The 22,031-nt window shown below is 41.6% G+C and overlaps 1 protein-coding gene across 1 annotated transcript in view; it reads left to right on the top strand.

Moving 5' to 3' along the window:
* Positions 1-22,031, top strand: part of KDM3B (lysine demethylase 3B) — a 103,206-nt gene that overhangs the window by 79,819 nt on the left and 1,356 nt on the right. Inside the window, exons 16-24 of the mRNA XM_034780458.1 lie at positions 9,523-9,789; positions 10,360-10,531; positions 12,014-12,104; positions 12,222-12,352; positions 15,820-15,939; positions 16,369-16,508; positions 17,052-17,228; positions 17,947-18,081; positions 21,916-22,012. Coding sequence (XP_034636349.1) covers positions 9,523-9,789; positions 10,360-10,531; positions 12,014-12,104; positions 12,222-12,352; positions 15,820-15,939; positions 16,369-16,508; positions 17,052-17,228; positions 17,947-18,081; positions 21,916-21,996 — 1,314 coding nt within the window. The 3' untranslated portion in view covers positions 21,997-22,012. The remainder of the gene's footprint in view (positions 1-9,522; positions 9,790-10,359; positions 10,532-12,013; positions 12,105-12,221; positions 12,353-15,819; positions 15,940-16,368; positions 16,509-17,051; positions 17,229-17,946; positions 18,082-21,915; positions 22,013-22,031) is intronic.

Below are 22,031 nucleotides of genomic sequence, written 5' to 3'. Positions count from 1 at the left end.
CCTCTATCATATCAATGGTTAATCATCTCTTTTCTAAGATGAACATTCCCACTAGTCTAAATCTTTCTTCATATAGAAGCTGTTCCCTATCCCATATCACTTTTGTTGCCCTTCTCTGTACCTTTTCCAAATCAAATATATTCTGAAATGAGTTGACCAGAACTGCATGCAGTATTCAAGATGTGGGTGAACCATGGATTTATATAGTGGCATTATGATATTTTGTCTTATTATCTATCCCTTTCCTAATGGTTCCTAACATTGTTACCTTTTTTGACTGCCACTGCACATTGAGTGGATGTTTTCAGAGAGCTACCCATAATGACTCCAAAATCTACTTCTTGAGTGGTAATAGCTAATTTAGACCCCATCATTTTGTATGTATAGTTGGGATTGTTTTCCAATGTGCATTACTTTGGACCTACCAACACTGAATGTCATCTGCCATTTTGTTGCCCTATCACCCAGTTTAATGAGATCCCTTTGTAACTGTTTGCAATTAGCTTTGGACTTTACTATATTGGGTAGTCTAGTATCATCTACCAGCTTTGCCACCTGATTGTTCACCTCCTTTTCCACATCATTTATGAATGTGTTGAACAGTATATGTCCCAGTACAGATCTTTGTGAGACCCTGCTATTTACCTCTTTCCATTGTGAAAACTCACCATTTATTCCTACCCTTTGTTTCCTATCTTTTAAACAGTTACTGATCCATGAGAGGACCATTCCTCTCATCCCATGACTGCTCACTTTGCTTGAGAGCCTTTGGTGAGGAACCTTGTCAAAGGCTTTCTGAAAGTCCACATACACTATATGACTGGATCTCCTTTGTCCACATGCTTGTTGACTCCCTCAAAGAATTTTAATAGATTGGTGAGGCATGATTTCCCTTTACAAGAGCTGTGTGAACTCTTCCCCAACATATACTGTATTATCTGTGTATCTGATCATTCTGTTCTTTACTATATTTTTAACCAGTTTGCTTGGTACTGAAGTTATGCTTATTGTGGAAAGAGAGCACCTGAGCCATAAGGCCTGGTATGAGGCCTGAACTAAAGTAGTAGTTGGGCCCCAATGAAATAAAGCAAAGTTAGCAGAAGTCAGGCCCAGTTACATAATATGCTTGCTTGCACATTTACAGGACCTGGCAAGAACAGGCCTGGTATTGCAAAACCACAAACATTCCTAAGAAGTGCTAGGCACAGGACATTCATGTAAACACATTCCAGAAGAGTGGTACCAGGACACCCCGATACCAAGTATGGTATGAATGCACTCCCTGAAGACCACAGGGACATACTGACCCCCTCCTAAAGATAAAGTCAAGATGACACCGTAATGGATAGAGCTGTTTTGATAGAATCAACATGTCTAAGATAAAAGGTGGTAACTAGCCACATCAGAGGGATAATACATAACTTGTTTGTATCAGTGTAAAAAGAAGGGTTTCAGAGGGGGTGTCTTTGTCCAGGCGAGGGGGGAATGGAAAGTCCTGCCATTCACTGAGCCGTGTCCATAGCATATATGTGCTGGTGCTAGTGTAACTGTAGACATTCATCCGGGCAGCTAGGACCATGCTTTGTTGACAATAAACCTGGCCAACTTCCTTCGCTACGGAACCAAGTCTGTGGTCTTTCTGGGCAGTTCAGTCGGAGTCTGCTGTACAGGCTATCTGACCAGAGCCAGTGCAGCATGCAAAGAGAACACACACAACAAACAATTGACTACACTTACCAGCCTGTAATTGCCAGGATCACCTCTGGAGCCTTATTTAAAAATCAGCATTACGTTAGCTATCCTCCAGTCATCTGGTACAGAAGCTGATTTAAGCAATAAGTTACATACCATAGTTAGTAGTGGTGCAATTTCACATTTGCGTTCCTTCAGAATTCTTGGGTGAATACCATCTGGTCCTGGTGACTTAGTACTGTTTAATTTATCAGTTTGTTTCAAATCCATCTCTATTGATGCCTCATCCTTGGACAGTCACTCAGATTTGTCACCTTAAAAGAATGGCCCAGGTTTGGGAATCTGTCATATCTTCTGTAGTGAAGACAGAGGCAAAGAATTCGTTTAGCTTCTCTGCAGCTTCTTTGTCTTCTCTGAGTACTCCTTTATAACTTTGATTGTCCAGTGGCCCCACTAATTGTTTGGTAGGCTTCCTGCTTCTGGTGTACTTCAAATTTTTTGTTGTTAGTTTATGTGTCTTTTGTGAGTTACTCTTCAGATTCTTTTTTGGCCTGCCTAATTATATTTATATTTGACTTGCCAGAGTTTATATTCCTTCTATTTTCCTCAGTAGGATATGACTTCCAAATTTGTAAAGGATGCCTTTTTGCCTCTAACCATCCCTTTTACTCTTCTGTGTAGTCATGGTGGCATTTTTTTGGTCCTCTTATTCTTTTATTACTATAATAATTATTATTTACTATTATTATTATTATTATTAGGGGTACACATTTGGTTGGAGCCTTCTCTAGTGTTCTTTAATAATTTCTATGCAGCTTGCAGGTATCTCACTTTTGTGACTGTTCCTTTTAATTTCCATTTAACTAGTTTCCTTATTGTTTTAAAGTAAAATGCTAGTGGGTTTCTTTGGCGTTTTTCCCTCTGCAAGAATGTTAAATTTAATTACAATAGGGTCACTATAAGTGAGTGGTTCAGCTATATTCACCTCTTGGACCAGATGCTGTGCTCCACTTAAGACTAAATCAAGAATTACCTCTCCTCTTGTGGGTTCCAGGACTAGCTGCTCCAAGAAGCAGTCATTCATCGTGTCTAGAAATTTTATCTCTGCATCCCACTCTCTGGTGATATGCACCTAGTCAATATGAGGATAGTTGAATCCTCCATTATTGGGTTTTCTGTTTTTGTAGCCTCTTTAACCTCACTAAGCATTTCACAATCACCACCACCATCCTGGTCAGGTGGTCAGTAGTATATTCCTATTGTTACACACTTATTATTCAAGCATGGAATTTTTATCCATAGAGATTCTATGGAGCAGTTTGATTCATGCAAGATTTTTACTTTATTTGACTATGCTTTTTCACACATAATACCATTCTCCCACCAGCACGACCTATGCTGTCATTCCGATATATTTTATACGCGGGTATTACCGTGTTCCTCTGATTATCCTGATTCCATCAAGTTTTTGTGATGCCTATCATATCAATATTCTCATTTTAATACCAGGCACTCAAGTTCACCCATCTTAATATCTTAGCATATGTATACAAACACTTATGAAATCTATCAATATTTAGTTGTCTGCCTTAAAGTGATGCAGTTGAATGGGACTCTTTTTTGTTTGACTGTTTCTCTTCAGTTCCCGTCTGCACTTTATCAACTTCTATCCTATCATCTTTTAAAGGGACACTCTATATCCTATTATAAATCCACCCCGAGGGATGTTTCTGTCCGAACCGTATGCTCCTCAACACCTGTGGCTTTCACCCAACCCTTAGTTTTGAAACTCCTCTATTACCTCTTTAATTTTACATGGCAGGAGTCTGGGTCTGTTTTGGTTTAGATGGAGTCCATTCTTCCTGTATAGACTCCTCCTTTCCCAAAATGCTCCCTAGTTCCGAATAAACCTGAATCCCTCCTCCCAACACCATAGTCTCATCCACACGTTGAGAACCTGCAGTTCTGCCTGGCTAACTGGCCCTGTTTATGGAACTGGAAGCATTTGAGAATGCTGCCATGGAGGTCCTGGACTTGAATCTCGTACGTAGCAGCCTAAATTTTGTCTCCAGGACTTCTCTCCTACCTTTCCCTATGTCATTGGTACCTACCTGTACTACAACTACCAGCTTCTCCCCAGCACTGCACATGTGTCTATTTAGATGTCTCAAGAGGTCCACAACCTTTGCACCAGTCAGGCAATTAACCATGCGGTTCTCCCAGTCATCTCAAATCCAACTATCTATATTTTTAATAGTCAAATCCCCCATTACTATTTCCTGTCTTTCCTAATGACTGTGGTCCTCTCCCCAGGAGGGGTATCCTCAGTGCGAGAGGATACCATGACATCTGCTGGAAGGAGGATTCTCAACTACAGGATCACTTCCCATTACATTATTGACTCATATTCACTTTGTGATCCACTATAACCCTCAGATCCCTTTCTATAGTACTCCTTCCTAGGCAGTCATTTCCCATTTTGTATTTGTGCAATTGATTGTTCCTTCATAAGTGTAGTACTTTGCATTTGTCCTAATTGAAGGACATTTGTCATCCTATTTATTTCAGACCACTTCTCTAGTTTGTCAAGATGATTTTGAATTCTAATGTTGAATCTCTGCTTTAAGTGCAAAACTTAATCAAGTTAAAACATAGTATGTTCAGCCACTGATACATGTTGTCATAATGCATACGGGGGTGGCAAATTAAGGTTGAATAGCCCTTCTTCTGGAAAGATTCATAGAGAGAAAAGATTCATTTTAAAGCCAGAAAGAGGACAATGATCTAGTCTGACCTGCATAACACAAACCATTAAAATCTTACCCCGTTGTTTCTTCATCAAGTCTAAACTTCTTTTTGAGCAATAGCATATCTTTTAGTATGATCTGCAGTCTTGATTTAAAGACTTCAGCTGATAGAGAATCCACCATGTCCATCACCTTAAATTGTTCCAGTGGCGAATTACTTTCTTTAAAATGTGTGCCTTTATTTCTAAAGTCTGAATTTGTCTAGCTTCAGCTTCCAAATTATGCATTGATTATGAACCATGCTAATGCTAGATTAAAGAACCATCTGCTATCAGAAATCTCCTCTCTATGAAGGTGCTTGTATAACATGATCAACTGACTTTTTAACCTTCCCTTGGATAAACTAAATAGATTGAGCTTAAGTCTCCCACTATGAGACATGTTTATCAGACCTCAAATCATTCTTTTAGCTCTATTTTGAACCTTTATCCAAATTTTTGGTCCTTTTTGAAGTGTGAACACCAGAACTGGACACAGTATTCAAGTAATGGTCTCACTAATGCTATATTTGGAAATAATACTCCTGGGGGAATTCTGCGCCAAAAAAAATTAAAATTCTGCACACAGTATTTTAAAATTCTGCATATTTTATTTGTCAAAATAACACAATATAATCACACCAGTTTCAATTATTTTTGGTCATTTATTTCAAAATACCTGTCAGTAAGTATGTCTGTAATGACACAGACAACAAAAAAGATTCAGGAAATATTTTTTGACAAATAGATTCCTTACTAGGCATAGTAATACAGAACTCTTGAGTAACTGATTTAAACTACAATATACTACAGAACTGTATTTCCTGCACCCTTCAGAAGCAGTGCAAAGGCTTGGAGAAGTCGAGGGTAACGGAGGCACTGAGGGAGAGGGAAGTAAATTGCTGGGAAGGAGCCTGGGTGTGAACTTGGAGGATTGTTGGGTATGGGTGGGAAAAGTATGGAACAAGTTTTTTTTGGAGGGGGGGAGAGACAGATTGTTAGGAAGCTTCCCCCCGCAGATGCTGGTGGACCCCTAGCCCATTCAGTCAGCACATTTGTCCCCATGTGTTCCTGCACTCCCATGTGTCCTTGCACCTGCTATACACATGTCCCTCCATCCCCACTCAGACACCCATTCCCATGTGGTCCTGCACTCCCCTCCCCTGTCCCTATGTGGCTGTGTACCCCCTCCCCCATCCCCATGTTTCTCTGTGCCCCCACTCAGCCACTCCCCTGTCCCTAGGTGTCCCCGTGCCCCCTTGCCCTGTCCCCATGTGTCTTTGCCCCCACTCAGACACTCTGTCCCTGTGTAGCTCTGCATGCCTCCCCCATCACCATGTGGCCCTTGCCTCCACTCCCATTCAGCCCCTGCTGCAGTTTGTCCTCCTCCACTAGCCCTTATGAGCCTCTGTCTGACCCCCCCCCCCCCCCCCCAGCACTCCATGCTGTCTGTCTCCCCATAGCCACTTTCTCTTGACCTGGCCCACTGTGAAGAAGGCAGGCCACTTTCTCTTCCCTCGCGGACTGGGAGCTGCTGCTTTGTTCTATTGCTACAGTGCCCTCTGGTGGGCAAAAGGGGGAACTGCAGCAACATTTCAGCAGAAGCTTTTTTCTGCATAAAAAATTAAAAATATTCAAGGCTCATTAATTATGCACGCACGCAGTAGCACAGAATTCCCCCAGGTGTAGAATACTGCCTCCCTACTCCTACTTGGTATTTCCCTGCTTATATATCGGAGGATCACATTTGGCCTCTTAGCTGGGAAGTGAGGGGAATATGAACAACAAAAGCAAGAAATCAAAGTTACACTTTGTGTGTTTAATATTTTTTAAATATTACAATGAAATACAGGAGAAAACTAACCTTCTTCGAGTGATTGCACATGTCCATTCCGATTTAAGTATGTGAGCACTCCAAGCACAGCTGTTGGAGATTTTTCCCCTAGTGGTATCTGTAGGCTCAGCACTAGCACCCCCTGGTGTTGCACGCTCATAGTGCCAGTGTAAGGGGCACCCACCAAGCCCACACACCTCAGTTCCTTCTTCCCCCCTTTGCCTTGAGCAAAGTGCTTTTAGTGGTTTCCACTGTTCCTTCATTGTAAATAGTTAGTTTCATAGTGTGTCCAAGTGTAGTTCTAGCAGTTTAGTTTAGGACTGTGATTCCTCTCCATATTCGGAGAGGTGGTACATCCCTCCCCCGGTACCGGGGCGCCGGGGTTTAAACTCTTCGTGCGGCAAGCCTGTGCCTACTAGTGACCCTCACTTGAGTTGTCTCAAGTGTTTGGGAGAGGGTCATAGAAAAGAGCACTGCAACATTTGCTGGGAATTTAAGCCCTGTACGCAGGACAGCAGCAAAGCTGAAAGTCCTACTTATGGAGGTGGCACTGAGACCCACCTCGGAGCCAAGATTGGACTCAGCGCAGAGTACTTCGGCATCAGTGCACAGTGCACTGCCAGCAGCTAGGGGCTCTCAGCACCGGTCCTCTTCACCAGTGCCGAAGAAGCAGCAGCGCCAGGGCCACCGGGAGAAACTTGCTTGCCAGCACTGAAGGCAGACAAGCGAGCACAGCGGGATAGAGCGAGACCTATGCCTGGCCATTCTCCCTCGGCACCATGAAAACAGCTGGCAGAGACACCAGTGCTGGCACCACAAACCCCAGCACTTGACTAACCTACGGCTCCGCACCGAGCGGACCAGTTTGCAATGCCATTGATGCTGGAAGCCTACGCCACCGCTAAGGAGGTAATGACTGTCGGTGCTGAGTCCGGCTGGGACACAGCAGGCGGCACCAGCAACGCCACCCAGCGGCACCAAGGCATTGACCGCTTTTAAGCTGGTTTCAAGACCAGTCTCTAGGGGAAATCTCCCCCCCCCCCCCATTCCCCTTCATTGCCTCATCAGAAATGTCTCCATAGCACCAATTGCTGACACCAGGAGGATAGGCCCCACCGTGGTCACCTAGGTCATCGTCCTCAGCGTCTTTGTTAAGCTCTGACTCGGGATCCGATTATTTGAGACATTGGCACTAAAGGGAAGTTCCACGCCAGTCCCCACAGACAATGCTGCCATTGGGAGCGCCAGAAGCAGGAATGACCCAGGGGACTTGGCCTATGGACCTGTGGGGTCCAGTGCCCCTGCAGTGGCCTTTTTGGAACCTCTGGGGGCTTCCCCCAGGCCAAGGGATTGGCTCACACTGCTCCTACTCAGCGTGCTCAGAGACTGTAGTGGCACCAGTGGTGCACAGAGATACCCCAGAGCCGACCCCTGGGACCAGTGCAGGAGCAGATCCCAGTACCGTTGCTGGTGCCAATACCAGTACCCAAGTCTGTGAACCTAGGGAAGAGGCGGCAGGGGATGCTATGGCAGCGCATGTCTCTTCCTCAACATCTCCAGAGGACGAGCTCATGCTCAGTCTTTCCCACCGCAGGACGACTTAAGGGCCCACCAAGACTTGTTAAAGAGGGTGGCCTTTAATCTTGGATTGCAGGCAGAGGTCATCAAGGAACCTTCAGGCAGGTTCTTGGACATTGTCAGCCGCAGCCTCTGCTAAGGTGGCCCTGCCCCTATACAATGTCATTTTGGGATCAATTAAGGCCAGACTCCTGCCTCTCTACATATACAATTTTCTTTAAAGATAAGGTACAGCTGGGGCCGCACTGAAATTCCTCCCAAAGGTTGTGTCCCAATTCCACTACAGTCAGCCTATATTTCTACTGGTCTTCTACCCTAAGCCTCATGCGAATAGGGAAAAGGAACGACTGCACTTCCTGGATGTCAGACATGGTCTGGCGTTTTATATTGAAAGAATCAAACAGTTTCACAGGTCGCCCCATCTCTTCGTGGCTATAGGTGACAGAACGAAAGGGCTTCCGGTCTCCTCCCAGAGGATCTCATCTGGGATCACATCCTGTATAGGAACATGCTACGACCTCACAGGCGCTCCACCTCCATCTAATTTAACAGCCCACTTCACAAGGTCCCAAGCCTCTTCGGCACCCTTCTTAGTGCAGGTTCCAATCCAGGACATATGCAGAGCAGCAACATGGTCCTCGGTGCATACCTTTTATAACACACTATCCCATCTCCTAGAACTGGAAGGGACCTTGAAAGGTCATCAAGTCCAGCCACCTGCCTTCACTAGCAGGACCAAGTACTGATTTTGCCCCAGATCCCTAAGTGGCCCCCTCAAGGATTGAACTCACAACCCTGGGTTTAGCAGGCCAATGCTCAAACCACTGAGCTATCCCTCCCCCCTATGCCATCATGCAGCAGGCGAGAGACTGTGCCCTCTTTGGATGAGCAGTCCTACAGATAGCTTGGACTTAATCTCTGAGCCCACCTCCAGATCTACTGCTCGTTAGTCACTTAAATCGGAATGGACATGTGCAATCACTCGAAGAAAAAACAGTTACCTTACCTTTCATAACTGTGGTTCTTCAAGATGTGTTGCACGTGTCCATTCCAAGGCCCGCCCGCCAGCCCCTCTCTGAGAGGTAGGTAAGAAGAAACTGAGGAGCGTGGGCTCGGCAGGAGCCCCTTATACCAGTGCTATGAGCATGCGACACCAGTGGGCGCCCGCTCCAAGCCTACGAATACCCCTAGGGGAAAAATCTCAGACATCTGTGCTCAGGGCACTCACATACTAAATCGGAATGGACATATGTAACACATCTCGAAGAACAACAGTTACGAAAGGTAGGTAACTGTTTTTTTCGTAACTTTACAGAATAAAATGGGGGGTGAGGTTTGGCTTGAGGCATAGGTGTTATTCACCTTAGTTGGTAGTTTTACTACTTAGGGTAGCAGATAGTTCAGCAAATTTTCCAAGCCTTAACTGTATAGGACAGTCCATAGTACTCCTAACCTTGTACTGATTTGTTCACCGGTTCTTCTGCTAACGGAATTTCCTTGACAGAAAGGAACTTGCATAAGGATAACATCTCTTCGATGTAACAGAAAGACAAGAGGCTTTTACACCCAAGAGCTGTTATCTATATGCAAGTTATGTAAGACTAAACTTGTCCTGTGGGTTTGTATCTTCTAGGGGGCCAAGAGCAAAGCCAGTCTGCCCAACTTCCTGGATCATATAATTGCTTCTGTGGTGGAGAATAAGAAGACCTCTGATGCTGCAAAACGAGCAAGTAACTTGGCTGATACACAGAGAGAGGTGAAGGAAATGGTAATGGGATTAAATGTGCTGGATCCACACACCTCACATTCCTGGCTCTGTGATGGAAGGCTCTTGTGTCTTCATGACCCCAGCAACAAAAACAACTGGAAGATCTTCAGGGAGTGTTGGAAACAGGGCCAGGTAAGAGAAAATAAATAGGCAGGTTTTCTCATTGGAGACCCTGGTGCAGGTATTTTGAAAGTAGTATTGCACTTATAGCCTGTGGGCTACTTTAAGCTCTTCTACTCCTGCTCTTGAAGATCAATGAGTGTGAGCAATTTTGTGTGAAGTATGAGGGAGGGTATAAAATAGAGTTGAATTTTGTGGCATTCCATATGACTTTGAGAGGAATGTTTCTTAACATATAGAAACAGATGCCATTAGGTTACAAGTGTAGATTTATCTAGTTACATATACATTGCTTCCTCAGATCCATTTGGGATGGGGAAGATGTGGAATCAGACTAACCTCCAAGGACAGCTGCACATTGTCTGAAACGGAAATTTGATTTGCTGACTTTGCCTCTTAATAGCTTTTTTTGCTTGATGTGCAAGGATTGGATTTATATGTAAAAGGAAGCTGATTTCAGGTGCCTTTCTTCTATGTGGTGTTGGCCAAGAATATCCCAGCTCTTGAGAATGAGAGCGATTTGGCTGAATGTGCAATAGATTTGGCAAATTGTGGAATGAGCACCTGCCTTTCTTTCCCCAGCCTGTGCTGGTCTCTGGAGTCCATAAGAAGCTGAAATCAGAGCTCTGGAAACCAGAGGCCTTCAGCCTAGAATTTGGAGACCAGGATGTTGATCTGGTGAACTGCAGGAACTGCGCCATAATTTCAGATGTGAAAGTGCGTGACTTCTGGGATGGCTTTGAAATCATTTCCAGTAAGTGCAGGCCGATGGCAGAGTAGCACATTTCATTATCTTACTTCCCTCTCCCATCCTCTTCTCTCCCCCCCCCCCCCCAAAAAGGTAGATATTGTGTTCTAACTGATGCCCCTCTTGCTGTAAAGTCCATGCCACTCCTTAAATAACTGTGGGGCTTGCTACAGAGTGGATGATGGAATGGTGGAGAATAACGTTAGGCCAAGCTGCACTAACTATCCAACTATTTCAAACAGCAGATAACTCCGGTTTACGGCAGTGTGTATTGATGCACCTATCAAAGAGGATCAGTATCATAGGAGATCAGTACTCTTAAGGTTCCTGATTAGAGACCATGGGGAATGTCTTTCAATTTCTCGCCTACTGCTTTTTGTTTTTACCTCTTCTCCTGTGCTGTTATAATTGCTTCTGTGGGAAAGCTAAGTTGAAACTAGTTTTACACTTCACATTGATGATAAATCTCACTGCCTCCATTTTTGTCTTCCCTGGAAATAAGTTCCCAAAATGTTGGCTCTGCCGCTATCTCCCACACTTCATCCTTGAGTCTGGCTATTTCAGAGCTCTGGAGGAATGTATGTAGTGGTCCTCCACCAATATGCCTTGACAAGTGTTTTGAAGTGGCTCTCTGCTAGTTTCTTGAATACCTCCTTCAGATTGGGAGGTTTGGCAACAGGAAGGAATTTTCAGTGTAATCTGGATCCAGAGATGATTTCTTGGGCAAACCTATGGTATGTTGGGAGCAAACTGTAGAGAGGGAATCGTATTGTCAGAAGAGGTGGAAGGTGCTCCCAGACATCTTTTACCTGCCAAAATGGGCATGCATTCACATCACAAGTCTGACTCAGTGTCCTTCAGCAATTCTAAAATGTCCTGCTCTATGAATATGCTCTATTCTGTGAAACAGGGAGGTATGCTTTCCACCTGGTGTTCAGCATATTGGTTGCTACCTTTGAGTAAGAGCATCACCCAGATGTATGATTGTCTAAGAAGCACATTACTCATTCCTTGCATTGGGCAGAAAGGATTTTGGCGTGGTTTGGAAGCAGTCCAAGTTGGCAAAAGTGATATAGGGTGGGATTTTCAAAGTCACTCAACATTGACCTAAATCTGCTGCTGTTAAAGTTAATGATAAAACTCTGACCTCAGTGGAAGTAGAATAAGGGGGAATGATTAAGAAAACTCCACCTTTCAGGCCCAGAAAAGTTCTGCAGGGTGAGATTTAGCAGGTTAGAGGGATTCCTCGGCCTCTGTTTTGGGTGTGTGGTGTGTCTCCCCCTCATCTTTTTGATTAGTCAAAACTTGTTTTTTGTTTTTGTTTGAATATTCTAGTAGTGCCTAAGAGCCCAAACTGAGGTCAGGGTCCATTGTATGCTGGGCAGTATACAAAGTCTCTGCCTGAAGGAGTTGACAATCTAAATAAATAAGACAAAGGGCAGAGGGAAAGGATGTAACATGCTGAGTAAAATTTCTCTCTCTTGCAAGAGCGTCTGAGATCAGATGATGGGCAGCCAATGGTGCTGAAACTAAAGGACTGGCCTCCAGGGGAGGATTTTAGAGACATGATGCCTACGAGGTAAGTGAGCTGAACAGCAGTACCTATGGGATCCTGTGTTACACTTGTGCTTATTCAGCAATATAGTTCTGTTGGTGCTGTCGTCCTACTCCTGTACTCTCTGCTGTTCCTCTTTAGGTTTGAGGATTTGATGGAGAACCTCCCTCTCCCAGAGTATACCAAGAGGGATGGCAGACTGAATCTGGCCTCTAGACTGCCGAGTTACTTTGTACGGCCTGATCTGGGTCCCAAAATGTACAATGCATATGGTATGTGTGAAAAGGTCTGGAGATGGCCTTCTTTGTTTTTTTTTTTTTTTTTTTTTTACTATTCTTTACCACACTGTCTCTATCCTTTGATCTGTGTTCAGTGAACAATTGGAACATACAGAAGCTAGTGCAATGAACTGTCCTACAATGCATTAGCTTATATCATAGTAAGTACTAGTGTCTTTAAATTTGCTTATTTTCTTTCTCCATAAGATGCCATGTATATATTTGGCTCCTACTGTGCATAGTGATAGCTCTTTAGAAATGTGTGTAAATTTATAGTGCTGCAAAAACAACTAATACTAATATACACAAGAATAATATGTAGCTTTAAGGATCAGAGGGGTAGCAGTGTTAGTCTGTATCCACAAAAACAACGAGGAGTGCAGTGGCACCTTAAAGACTAACAGATTTATTTGGGCATCAGCTTTCGTGGGTAAAAACCCCACTTCTTCAGATGCATCCCACGAAAGCTGATGCCCAAATAAATCTGTTAGTCTTTAAGGTGCCACCGGACTCCATGTTGATATGTAGCTTTATATTCCATGACTGTTAATGCACTAGGAGGATTTGATGACCTCAGTATTGAGAATTTAAGATACTTGTCTTGCAACCCCCTAAGGATACCTTTACTCACAGGGAATAGCCCCATTGATTTAAATTGAACTACTTATGTGCTTAAAATTTAGCATGTATATAAGTGTTTCCAGTATAGGGGCTAGAACTGTGTATTTAGCAAACTTTTTTCTTAATGACATAAAATCATTGTCTCCCCAAAATGTCTTCAATGTTAACAATGAAAAGTTATTTAGGCCTTCAATACATTAAAGAAGTGGTTGTAAACTTTTTTGTATAGTGTCCAAAAATTTCAAAAATAGCATAAAGTTAGGCTCCTGATCCAATATTTAGACAGAGAAGGGAGGGATTTTCAAAGCCACCTATTTCAGAGTAGCAGCCGTGTTAGTCTGTATCCGCAAAAAGAACCTTAGAGGCACCTAAGAGACTAACAAATTTATTAGAGCATAAGCTTTCGTGGGCTACTGCCCACTTCTTCGGAATCATATAGAGTGGAACATATATTGAGGGGATATATATACACACATACAGAGAGCATGAACAGGTGGGAGTTGTCTTACCAACTCTGAGAGGCCAATTAAAAACAAATTATTTTTTCCCTTTAATTAAAAAAAAAAAAGCATGATTTTATCCACCCACAAAACTAAAGATGATTCTTCAAGCATAGCACATACCTCCGCCCCCACAAAGTAGGCACATGGAAGGAAAATACTGGCATAACTTTAAAAGTAAATTGCAAAGGTTTTGCTAAAAGTTTAACTTTGTAAGATAAATAAGGTGTAGGTTTTTTTTATAGTCAGGGTAACTAACCATTGGAAGGAACAACAGGCCTAGGGATATAGTGGATTCTCCATCATTTGAAGTCTTTAAATCAGGATTGATTGTTTTCTAAAACATATGCTTTAGCATAATCACAAGATAGCACCCTTGAAAATCAGGTCACTTTATTTAGGTGCCTAAAGCAATATTTAGTGCCTAACCTCAGGCATCCAGGTTTGAAAATTTTAGCCTTGGCCTTTATAAGTGGAAAATAATTAATTTAGATCTTCCAGATTGCTTCTGCTCCAATATAAAAGTTCAGCCTTTAATAAATAAATACATAAATAAATAAATTCCTCCTCCTCCTCCTAAACTGAATAGTTAAATCCATGTTTCCTATTATAGATTTACCTTAAAAACTGTTTTTTCGTTCATCACATTGGATGTAAAATATGGTTTCTGTCTTCCGATGTTCTCACAATCACAATATTAGATTACTCTAGCAGACAATCCAGCCAAATGTTCTAATGCCTGGAGCACCTACAGGTGAGGCTGGAAACTTGTACATTTTCTTCTTTGCAGGAGAAGTAAAATTTGGTTTTAGCAGGTTCTGAATACCATGAATTCCAGTTCCATGGTACCTTCTATTCTCATATTATGTAAATTCTTTCTTGTAATATTTTCCAAAGTCTTGTTTCATAGGCAGCATTATATCTGCTTTAAATTGCTGCAGCTCACTGAGTCTTTGTAGTTAGATGTTCTTGTCTAATTATAATTAGAAAAGTTTCTTGGAGAAGCTCATGTGCCCATTCCAGTTTTAAAATCCACTGAGAAAAGATGTCTGTTAGCCTCCTGTCTAGAATCCTCAGCTAGCATTAATGCCCCATTAATGAAGGAATAATGGACTCAAGTTGCAGTGGGGGAGGTTTAGGTTGGATATTAGGAAAAACTTTTTCACAAGGAGGGTGGTGAAGCATTGGAATGGGTTTCCTAGGGAGGTGGTGGAATCTCCTTCCTTAGAGGTTTTAAGGTCAGGCTTGACAAAGCCCTGGCTGGGATGATTTAGCTGGGAATTGGTCCTGCTTTGAGCAGAGGGTTGGACTAGATGACCTCCTGAGGTCCCTTCCAACCCTGATATTCTAGGATTCTGATACTAGGTGCTATACAGAGTAAGGCCAGCTCTACGCGACAGACATGTATCGGTATAACTACGTCGAGGGTGTGAAAAATCCACACCCCTGAGCAACGTAGTTATACCAAACCCCCTCGCCCCGTGTAGACAGAGCTATGTCGACGGGAGAGCATCTGCTGACATAACCACCGCCTCTCAGGCATGTGGATTAATTACGCCAACGGGAGAAGCTCTCTTATTGGTCTAGTAGCATCTTTGCTAAAGTGCTACAGTGGCGCAGCTGCGCAGTATATGAAGACAAGCCCTAAGAAAATCCTTTCTCAGAGTTTACAGTTTAAATAGACAGGGCACACAGAGTAGTGCAGAGAAGATAAACAAGCAGAGTAACAGCATGATGATCTGCAAACATCAAATTGATTCCATTAATTTGTTTTTTCTTTTTTTAATTTTTGGATAGGGTTTTTTGGGAGATTTCCTAAACCAAGATAAAGGAAAAAGAAGGGGACACTACAGAGAGGAGGATGAGGGGACAAAGGAGGAGAGAAGGGAGGAAAAGGGGAATGGAAATGCAAGTACCAGTAAAGCAGGGGAGAGAGGATTTTTGCTATGAGCATTGCCAAAGCAAGTCTCCTCGCTTCAACTGGGAACAAATGACCTGTAGATACACAAAGCTGCAGAGCACAAATTCAGACTTATCTTCAGAGTTAATGATCTCCCTTATAAACAGGGACAGACTAAACTTCTAACATGCTGTTTTTGTACTAAACTTTTAACTAGCTTTCAATACATTTGCAATTTTTTCATGTCTATCCCAGTATGAAAAATAAACCTTTTCAGTTCTGTTACAAGCTAAGCATTTTTGCTGGGTGATAGCAGAAAGCAAAAGTAGCACACATAGTGGGAAGCATTTCCACTCTTCCAAAAAGGAGGATATTTTTGTAAGAATTAAAGCTTGCTTGTTTTACAATATTCATCTTTTTACTCTCCTCTTTTTTCATAGGGTTAATAACTGCAGAAGACAGGCGAGTTGGTACAACCAATCTCCATTTGGATGTGTCTGATGCTGTTAATGTCATGGTGTATGTTGGCATCCCCATTGGGGAAGGAGCCCATGACGATGGTAATGTTTAAATAACTGTCTTTGGACATTTTGGGGTGTGGAAGGAGGTCTTCCATGGGTTGTTCAAAAGGCCTTGAAATCTTTGCCAGCTATAATAAACTGCTTTGGCAATTTGGGCTATGTCTCAGTAGATGTTCAGAGGCATAGACAGTGGTCACTAGTCATTAATGCTTTTTCCAGGACATTACTATGAAAGTAATAGTGGTGTTGTAACTGGATAGATCTAACCCTTTCTTGGGGGGGAAAAACAAAGGTTACTCTGGTCTCAAACTAGAGATTTCTTATAACTAAGTTATCATGCTTCCTTCTAGATAGCTATTGACTGGCAGGCACAATGTCAAAGTTTGTTATGCCGACTTTTGCATATTAAATACAGGAGCTGTAAATTCATGTGACCTTGTTCAGCTTTTGTGTGGATCCTCCTTTCAGAAGTACTGAAAACAATTGATGAGGGAGATGCTGATGATGTGACAAAGCAGCGAATCCATGAAGGGAAAGAGAAGCCTGGAGCACTGTGGCACATCTACGCTGCCAAGGATGCTGAGAAGATCCGTGAACTTCTCCGAAAGGTATGATGGTGATTGAAGGAGCTTATGGCCTAACAGGGCCTTAGAAAGGTTTATCAATAGGGATCTTAAGCTTCAAGTTGAGTCTGCCTCAGCTGACACTCATGAGCATAAATACAGATGCACCTACAAAAATCCCAAATGTTTCCCTCTTCTATGAATATGGTTTAAGAAAATGACATGTACAGCTGGTCGTATATTCAGTGACAAACTACTATCCTGCTGCCTGGATATGGTTTATACTAGTAAATCTGTATGGGCATCATGTCCCAGTTTGAGAAAACTGGGAATGAGTTTACGCCCAAGCATGGAGGAAGTGTAAGCTTTCACTGTGGGCTAAGATTTCAGGGGTGAATGTGGAAGGGATACTTACTGGTACAGATGTCTTGACCTTAAAATTATTTATGATCTGAGTTGGTAGTCTCTCACATTGAAGTAGCTTAAGATCGTGTTTGTCCTCAGTATGTTGGTGCAAAGTACTTTATGAGAAGTAGGACCACTGAACTGCAATATCTTTGTATAAATGTTTTTGTATCTTTGTATTAGGTTGGAGATGAACAAGGTCAAGAAAACCCCCCGGATCATGATCCAATTCATGACCAAAGTTGGTATCTGGACCAGACCCTACGTAAGCGTCTTTATGAGGAATATGGAGTACAAGGCTGGGCAATAGTGCAGTTCCTGGGAGATGCTGTGTTTATTCCTGCAGGTGCCCCCCACCAGGTAAATGTCATGCTGTAGAGGCCATAAAGATGATGGCAAGTGAATTTGGGACACTATAAAACTGTAGTTATTTGGATTTATGATTTGGCTCCCGAAAGAACTCTGAAGTAAGGCTGCTGTCTTGGGCTCTGCAGTTCTAATAATACAGTTCTACAGGAGTTATTTAATAGTGCTCAAGCATCACATTGAGCATTATATATATATAATGTGGCATGGTGTGGGTGTAAAGTAATGGGATGAAATTAAGAAAGGGAACAGTTAGGATGAATGTGAGGAAAAAACTTTCTGATATGTAGATCTCCTTAGGCCACTGAAGAGACTCCCAAGGAAGTAGTGGAAGACCCATCACTTTGGACATCTAAATCTATGGTAGCTAAAATACTGGAGCAGGGTTTCCCAAACTGCGGTGTATGAGCTTGATGGTCTGTCAGTTCCCTTCACAGCACTTTTTTTTAAGAAGGTAGCATGTGAACCAATAAAGTTCACTAGAGAGTGTACTGTGGAAATATGGGCCAGCTGGGATCCAATAGGTTTTTTTGGATCTCTAACTTAAGATACAATTATGTGAACTGTCTTACAGGAAACTGGAGTGTTTCAATCTCTTTTTGGTAGATGTGTGTGCAGGAACCTATTGTACGTGGATTCATTTGCATTAATTCTGTTTTGGGTCATTCAGTCTTGTGGTGTATCTAACGTCTACTACTACTACTTTTTTCAGGTTCATAATCTGTACAGTTGCATTAAAGTGGCAGAAGATTTTGTATCTCCAGAACATGTAAAGCACTGCTTCCGCCTGACCCAGGAATTCAGGCACCTATCTAACACTCACACAAACCACGAGGATAAACTGCAGGTAACTGTCAGTCCATCCTGCTGGAACAATCTCTGAGTAGATCCTATATGTTGGAAGTTTTGAAGCACTTATGAACATGCATATGGCTAGTGAATCAGGAAAAATAAATACTTTACAATTTTGGAGCTTTTAATTTGATAGAAGCATTCCATATTTTTGGCAAAAATCTACATCCTGGGATTTAGCTACCTAAGCAAAGGACTAGCACTAACCTCAAGTGAGCTGTCCCTGGACAGGAACACTTTCATCCTTACATGATGGATCATATTGCTTGGCTCAAAAATTATTAAAGTCTGGTGAGGGTAAACAGCAGAAGACAAAGCTGCCTATTAAATCTCTTGTGTTGTTGTAAGAAGTCAAGTATTAGGGGGTAGCCGTGTTAGTCTGTATCTACAAAAACAACAAGGAGTCTTGTGGCACCTTAAAGACTAACAGATTTATTTGGACATAAGCTTTCGTGGGTACATCTGAAGAAGTGAGGTTTTGACCCCGCAAAGCTTATGGCCAAATAAATCTGTTAGTCTTTAAGGTGCCACCAGACTCCTTGTTGTAAGAAGGATTTTACCTTTGTTTCATCACAAGCAAAGACTGTCCTATTTATAATTATAAAATAAATCACGACCCCCCCCCCCCCCCCCCCAAGGTTAAGAAACACTTTGATATAGTATATAGAGCTGTATAAACAAGTTATTGGCTGTGTGAAATTTTAGTTTGTATTGACTTTGCTAGTGCTTTTTCATACAGTCTGTTGTAAAACTAGGCAACTATCTGGATGAGTTGATGTACCCCCTGGAAGACCTCTGCGTACCCTCAAGGGTATGTGTATGCCTAGTGAGAACTGCTGCACTAGACTGTTATTCTTCTGATATAATGATGCAGATGTGCAAGTGCATCCTTAGATGAGTAAGTTGACAGAGTTAGTGAAAACAGAAAAGCTAGTAGTTGCATTCTTTAAAACAGGTGTCTATTGGTCTCAATGGGCCTGATGTCTATCTCTTAAAAGCCAAAAAGGAATTGGAAGGGCTTTATGATTTTTCCTTTGTGGCAGTAATGGTTGATCTTCCTGAATTTATATATAGGGCTTGAAAAATTAAGCACATAATAATCAAAACTAAACCGGTCAGCTAAAGCTAATACTGAGCACACGTGTGCATGCTTCATAATGCAGTTATGTAAACTTAATAATTAGGTGATTAGCCAGGGCACAGGCACTAGGAAATTAACTATCTTGAAGCTTTAGAATTGATAGTGTGTCTATTCCTTGTTGCTCTTCTATTCTTATACTGGTACTTATTTACTTTGCATTTTTAAAATGTTTGTTTAAAAACTGGTTTAAACTGAGTTGCATAACCTACCTGTTTCAATGGTGAAGTGAACTCCATGATTAGGAATAAAAATCAATGCATTACAAATGGAAAAAAGAGGAAATAGATAGCAGTCAATATACATTAGGAGTTAGGAAGGGTAGAAAATTGTTGAAGACATTAGGGAAAAATCCATTGCTGGCAGGGCTAAGAATAATAAGGAGTTTAAGTATATTAGGAACACAAGAAACCCTAGAAATGATATAGACCGAGTACTAGATGAAGATGGTAAAATTGTTAATGACACAGACAAAGCAAACGTGTTCAATAAAAAATTCTGTTCCATTTTTGGAAAGAAGCAGGTTGATGTACTCTTGTCATATAAGGATGATATACTTTCCAAACCATTAGTAAATCAGGATAATGTTAAACATCTAGTAGGGAATAAATACTTTTTTTAATTGGCAGGCCTGAATAACTTGCACACAAAAGTTATCCAAGAGTTGGCTGAGATGAGCTGTGGCTCACCAGTGTTAATTTTAATAAATCTTGGCATACTAGGGAAATTTCAGAAAGACTTGAAGAGTGATAATGAGTGACGTTAATCCCTGATAAATGATGGAGAAACTGATTTGGGAGTCAATCAATAAAGAATTAAAGGATGAGAATATCATGCCAGTCAACATGATTTTGTGGAAAATACCTTTGTCAAATAAACCCAGTTTCATTTTTTGATTATTACAAGTTTGATGGATAAAGCGGGTAACTGTAGATGTAAAATACTTATCTTTGTAAGATGTTTGACTTAATACTGCATGATGTCCTCATTTAAAAAATTCACATACACAATATCAGTAAAGCACATGTTAAATAGATTAAGAACTTGGAACTGACAGATCTCAAAAAGTAGTGGTCAGTGGGAAGTCATCAAATGGGGATGTTCTATTGGGGTGTCATGAGATCAGTACTAGGCCCCAAGCTATTCAACACGTTTTCATCAATGATCTGAAAATTCAATACAAAATCCCTGCTGATGAAAAAAAATTTGTGGAGGACACAAAGATTAGAGGGATAGTAAATAAAGATGACCAAGGTAGTCATGCAGAATAATCTGGGTCACTTGGTAAAGAGGGCCCATTCAATTAGAATGCGTTTTAATATACCCAAATACCAGTTATACATCTAAGAAAAGTGGAGGCAGTACCTCCTGAATTGGTGGGGGGCAGACTGTATTCTAGAAAGCAGTGACTCTGAAAAGGAGCTAGGAATCATAGTGGACAAGCAACTCAACTAGGACATCTAGGCACTACAGAAATACAAATAAATTATCGTATGAGCTCCTAGAGTGATGCTGTGGCAAAGAGGGCTAATGAAATCCTTGGATCTATAAGGAGTAGTTGAGTAGGACTAGGGAGGAGGTGACTTTTTCCTCTGGATATAGCATTGCTCAGATCCATACTGGAGTAATGCGTCCTATTCTTATGTCCACATTTTTAAAAGGATGTTGGAAAAATTAGAGGGTGCAGAATAGAACACAAAAATGATTTGAGGACTAGAGAAAATGCCTTATTGTGAGAGAATTAATGAGCTCCATTTGTTTATCAAAAAGAAGATTGAGAGATGAGTTGATGACAGAATATATGGGAGGGAAATACTGAGTACTGAAAGACTCTTTAATCTAGTGGAGAAATGCATAACAAGGAACAATGGCTGGAAGCTGAACCCAGACAGAAAATTGTGCCTAATTTCTAATTTGAATTTAAGTGAGGGTGATTTAACCATTGGAACAAACTACCACGGGCAGTGTTGGATTCTCCATCTGTTGATGTCTTTGAATCAAGACATGCATTAGTCAAAACCTTGCACTCAGTATAGAGATAACTGGATGAAATTTATGGGTCTCTGATATAGAAGTCTGACTAGATAATATAATAGTCCGTTCTGGCCTTAGTCTGTGAATCTATGAATAATTTGCTCATAACATACAACCCATTTGGGCAAGAGTTTAATATGAAAGACTTAATATTTTGCCTGATCAAGTGGCCTTGCAAGGAGAAGCTTAAAATCTAAAAAGATAATAGCCAATAAATTAATCCTGGGTTACCATAAAGTGGATAAATAACATAGCAGTGCAGTTGTTTAATATTAAATTTTGCATGGGGTCTGATTTTGACATTTATATAACAGTGCTGTTTGCAACTTCGTGAAGCAGCAATAGTATTATTTAATAAGTTTAGCATTTTTGGTGTCTCTCTCTCGGTCTCTGATGACTTCATGTTTGCATTTTACATCTATTATATATTCAGCCCCCAAAGTCTAGTAAATAACTGTTTATAGAGCAGTAGGAGTCACTTGGGTTAGTGTGTGGATGCTAGATTGGATTAGTGGCCTGTAATATACAGGAGGTCAGACTGGATGATCTAGTGGTCTCTTCCGGCCTTAAACTCTGACTTCTTGCTAGGGTGGAGATGCTGCTCATTCTGACAGGTTTTAAAGTTTGTATTGATTTTTTTTTTTCTGTTTCTTACAGGTGAAGAACATTATCTACCATGCAGTAAAAGATGCTGTTGGCACACTGAAGGCTCATGAATCCAAATTGGCTAGGTCTTAGGAGTTGCTAATTCTAACCCTCTCCCCCCCCCCCCC

This window comes from Trachemys scripta, chromosome 8, assembly GCF_013100865.1.
Source record: "Trachemys scripta elegans isolate TJP31775 chromosome 8, CAS_Tse_1.0, whole genome shotgun sequence".
NCBI lineage: Eukaryota > Metazoa > Chordata > Testudines > Emydidae > Trachemys > Trachemys scripta.
The sequence above is the reverse complement of the archived record's forward strand: the minus strand, read 5'-3'. Positions and strand labels throughout refer to the sequence as shown.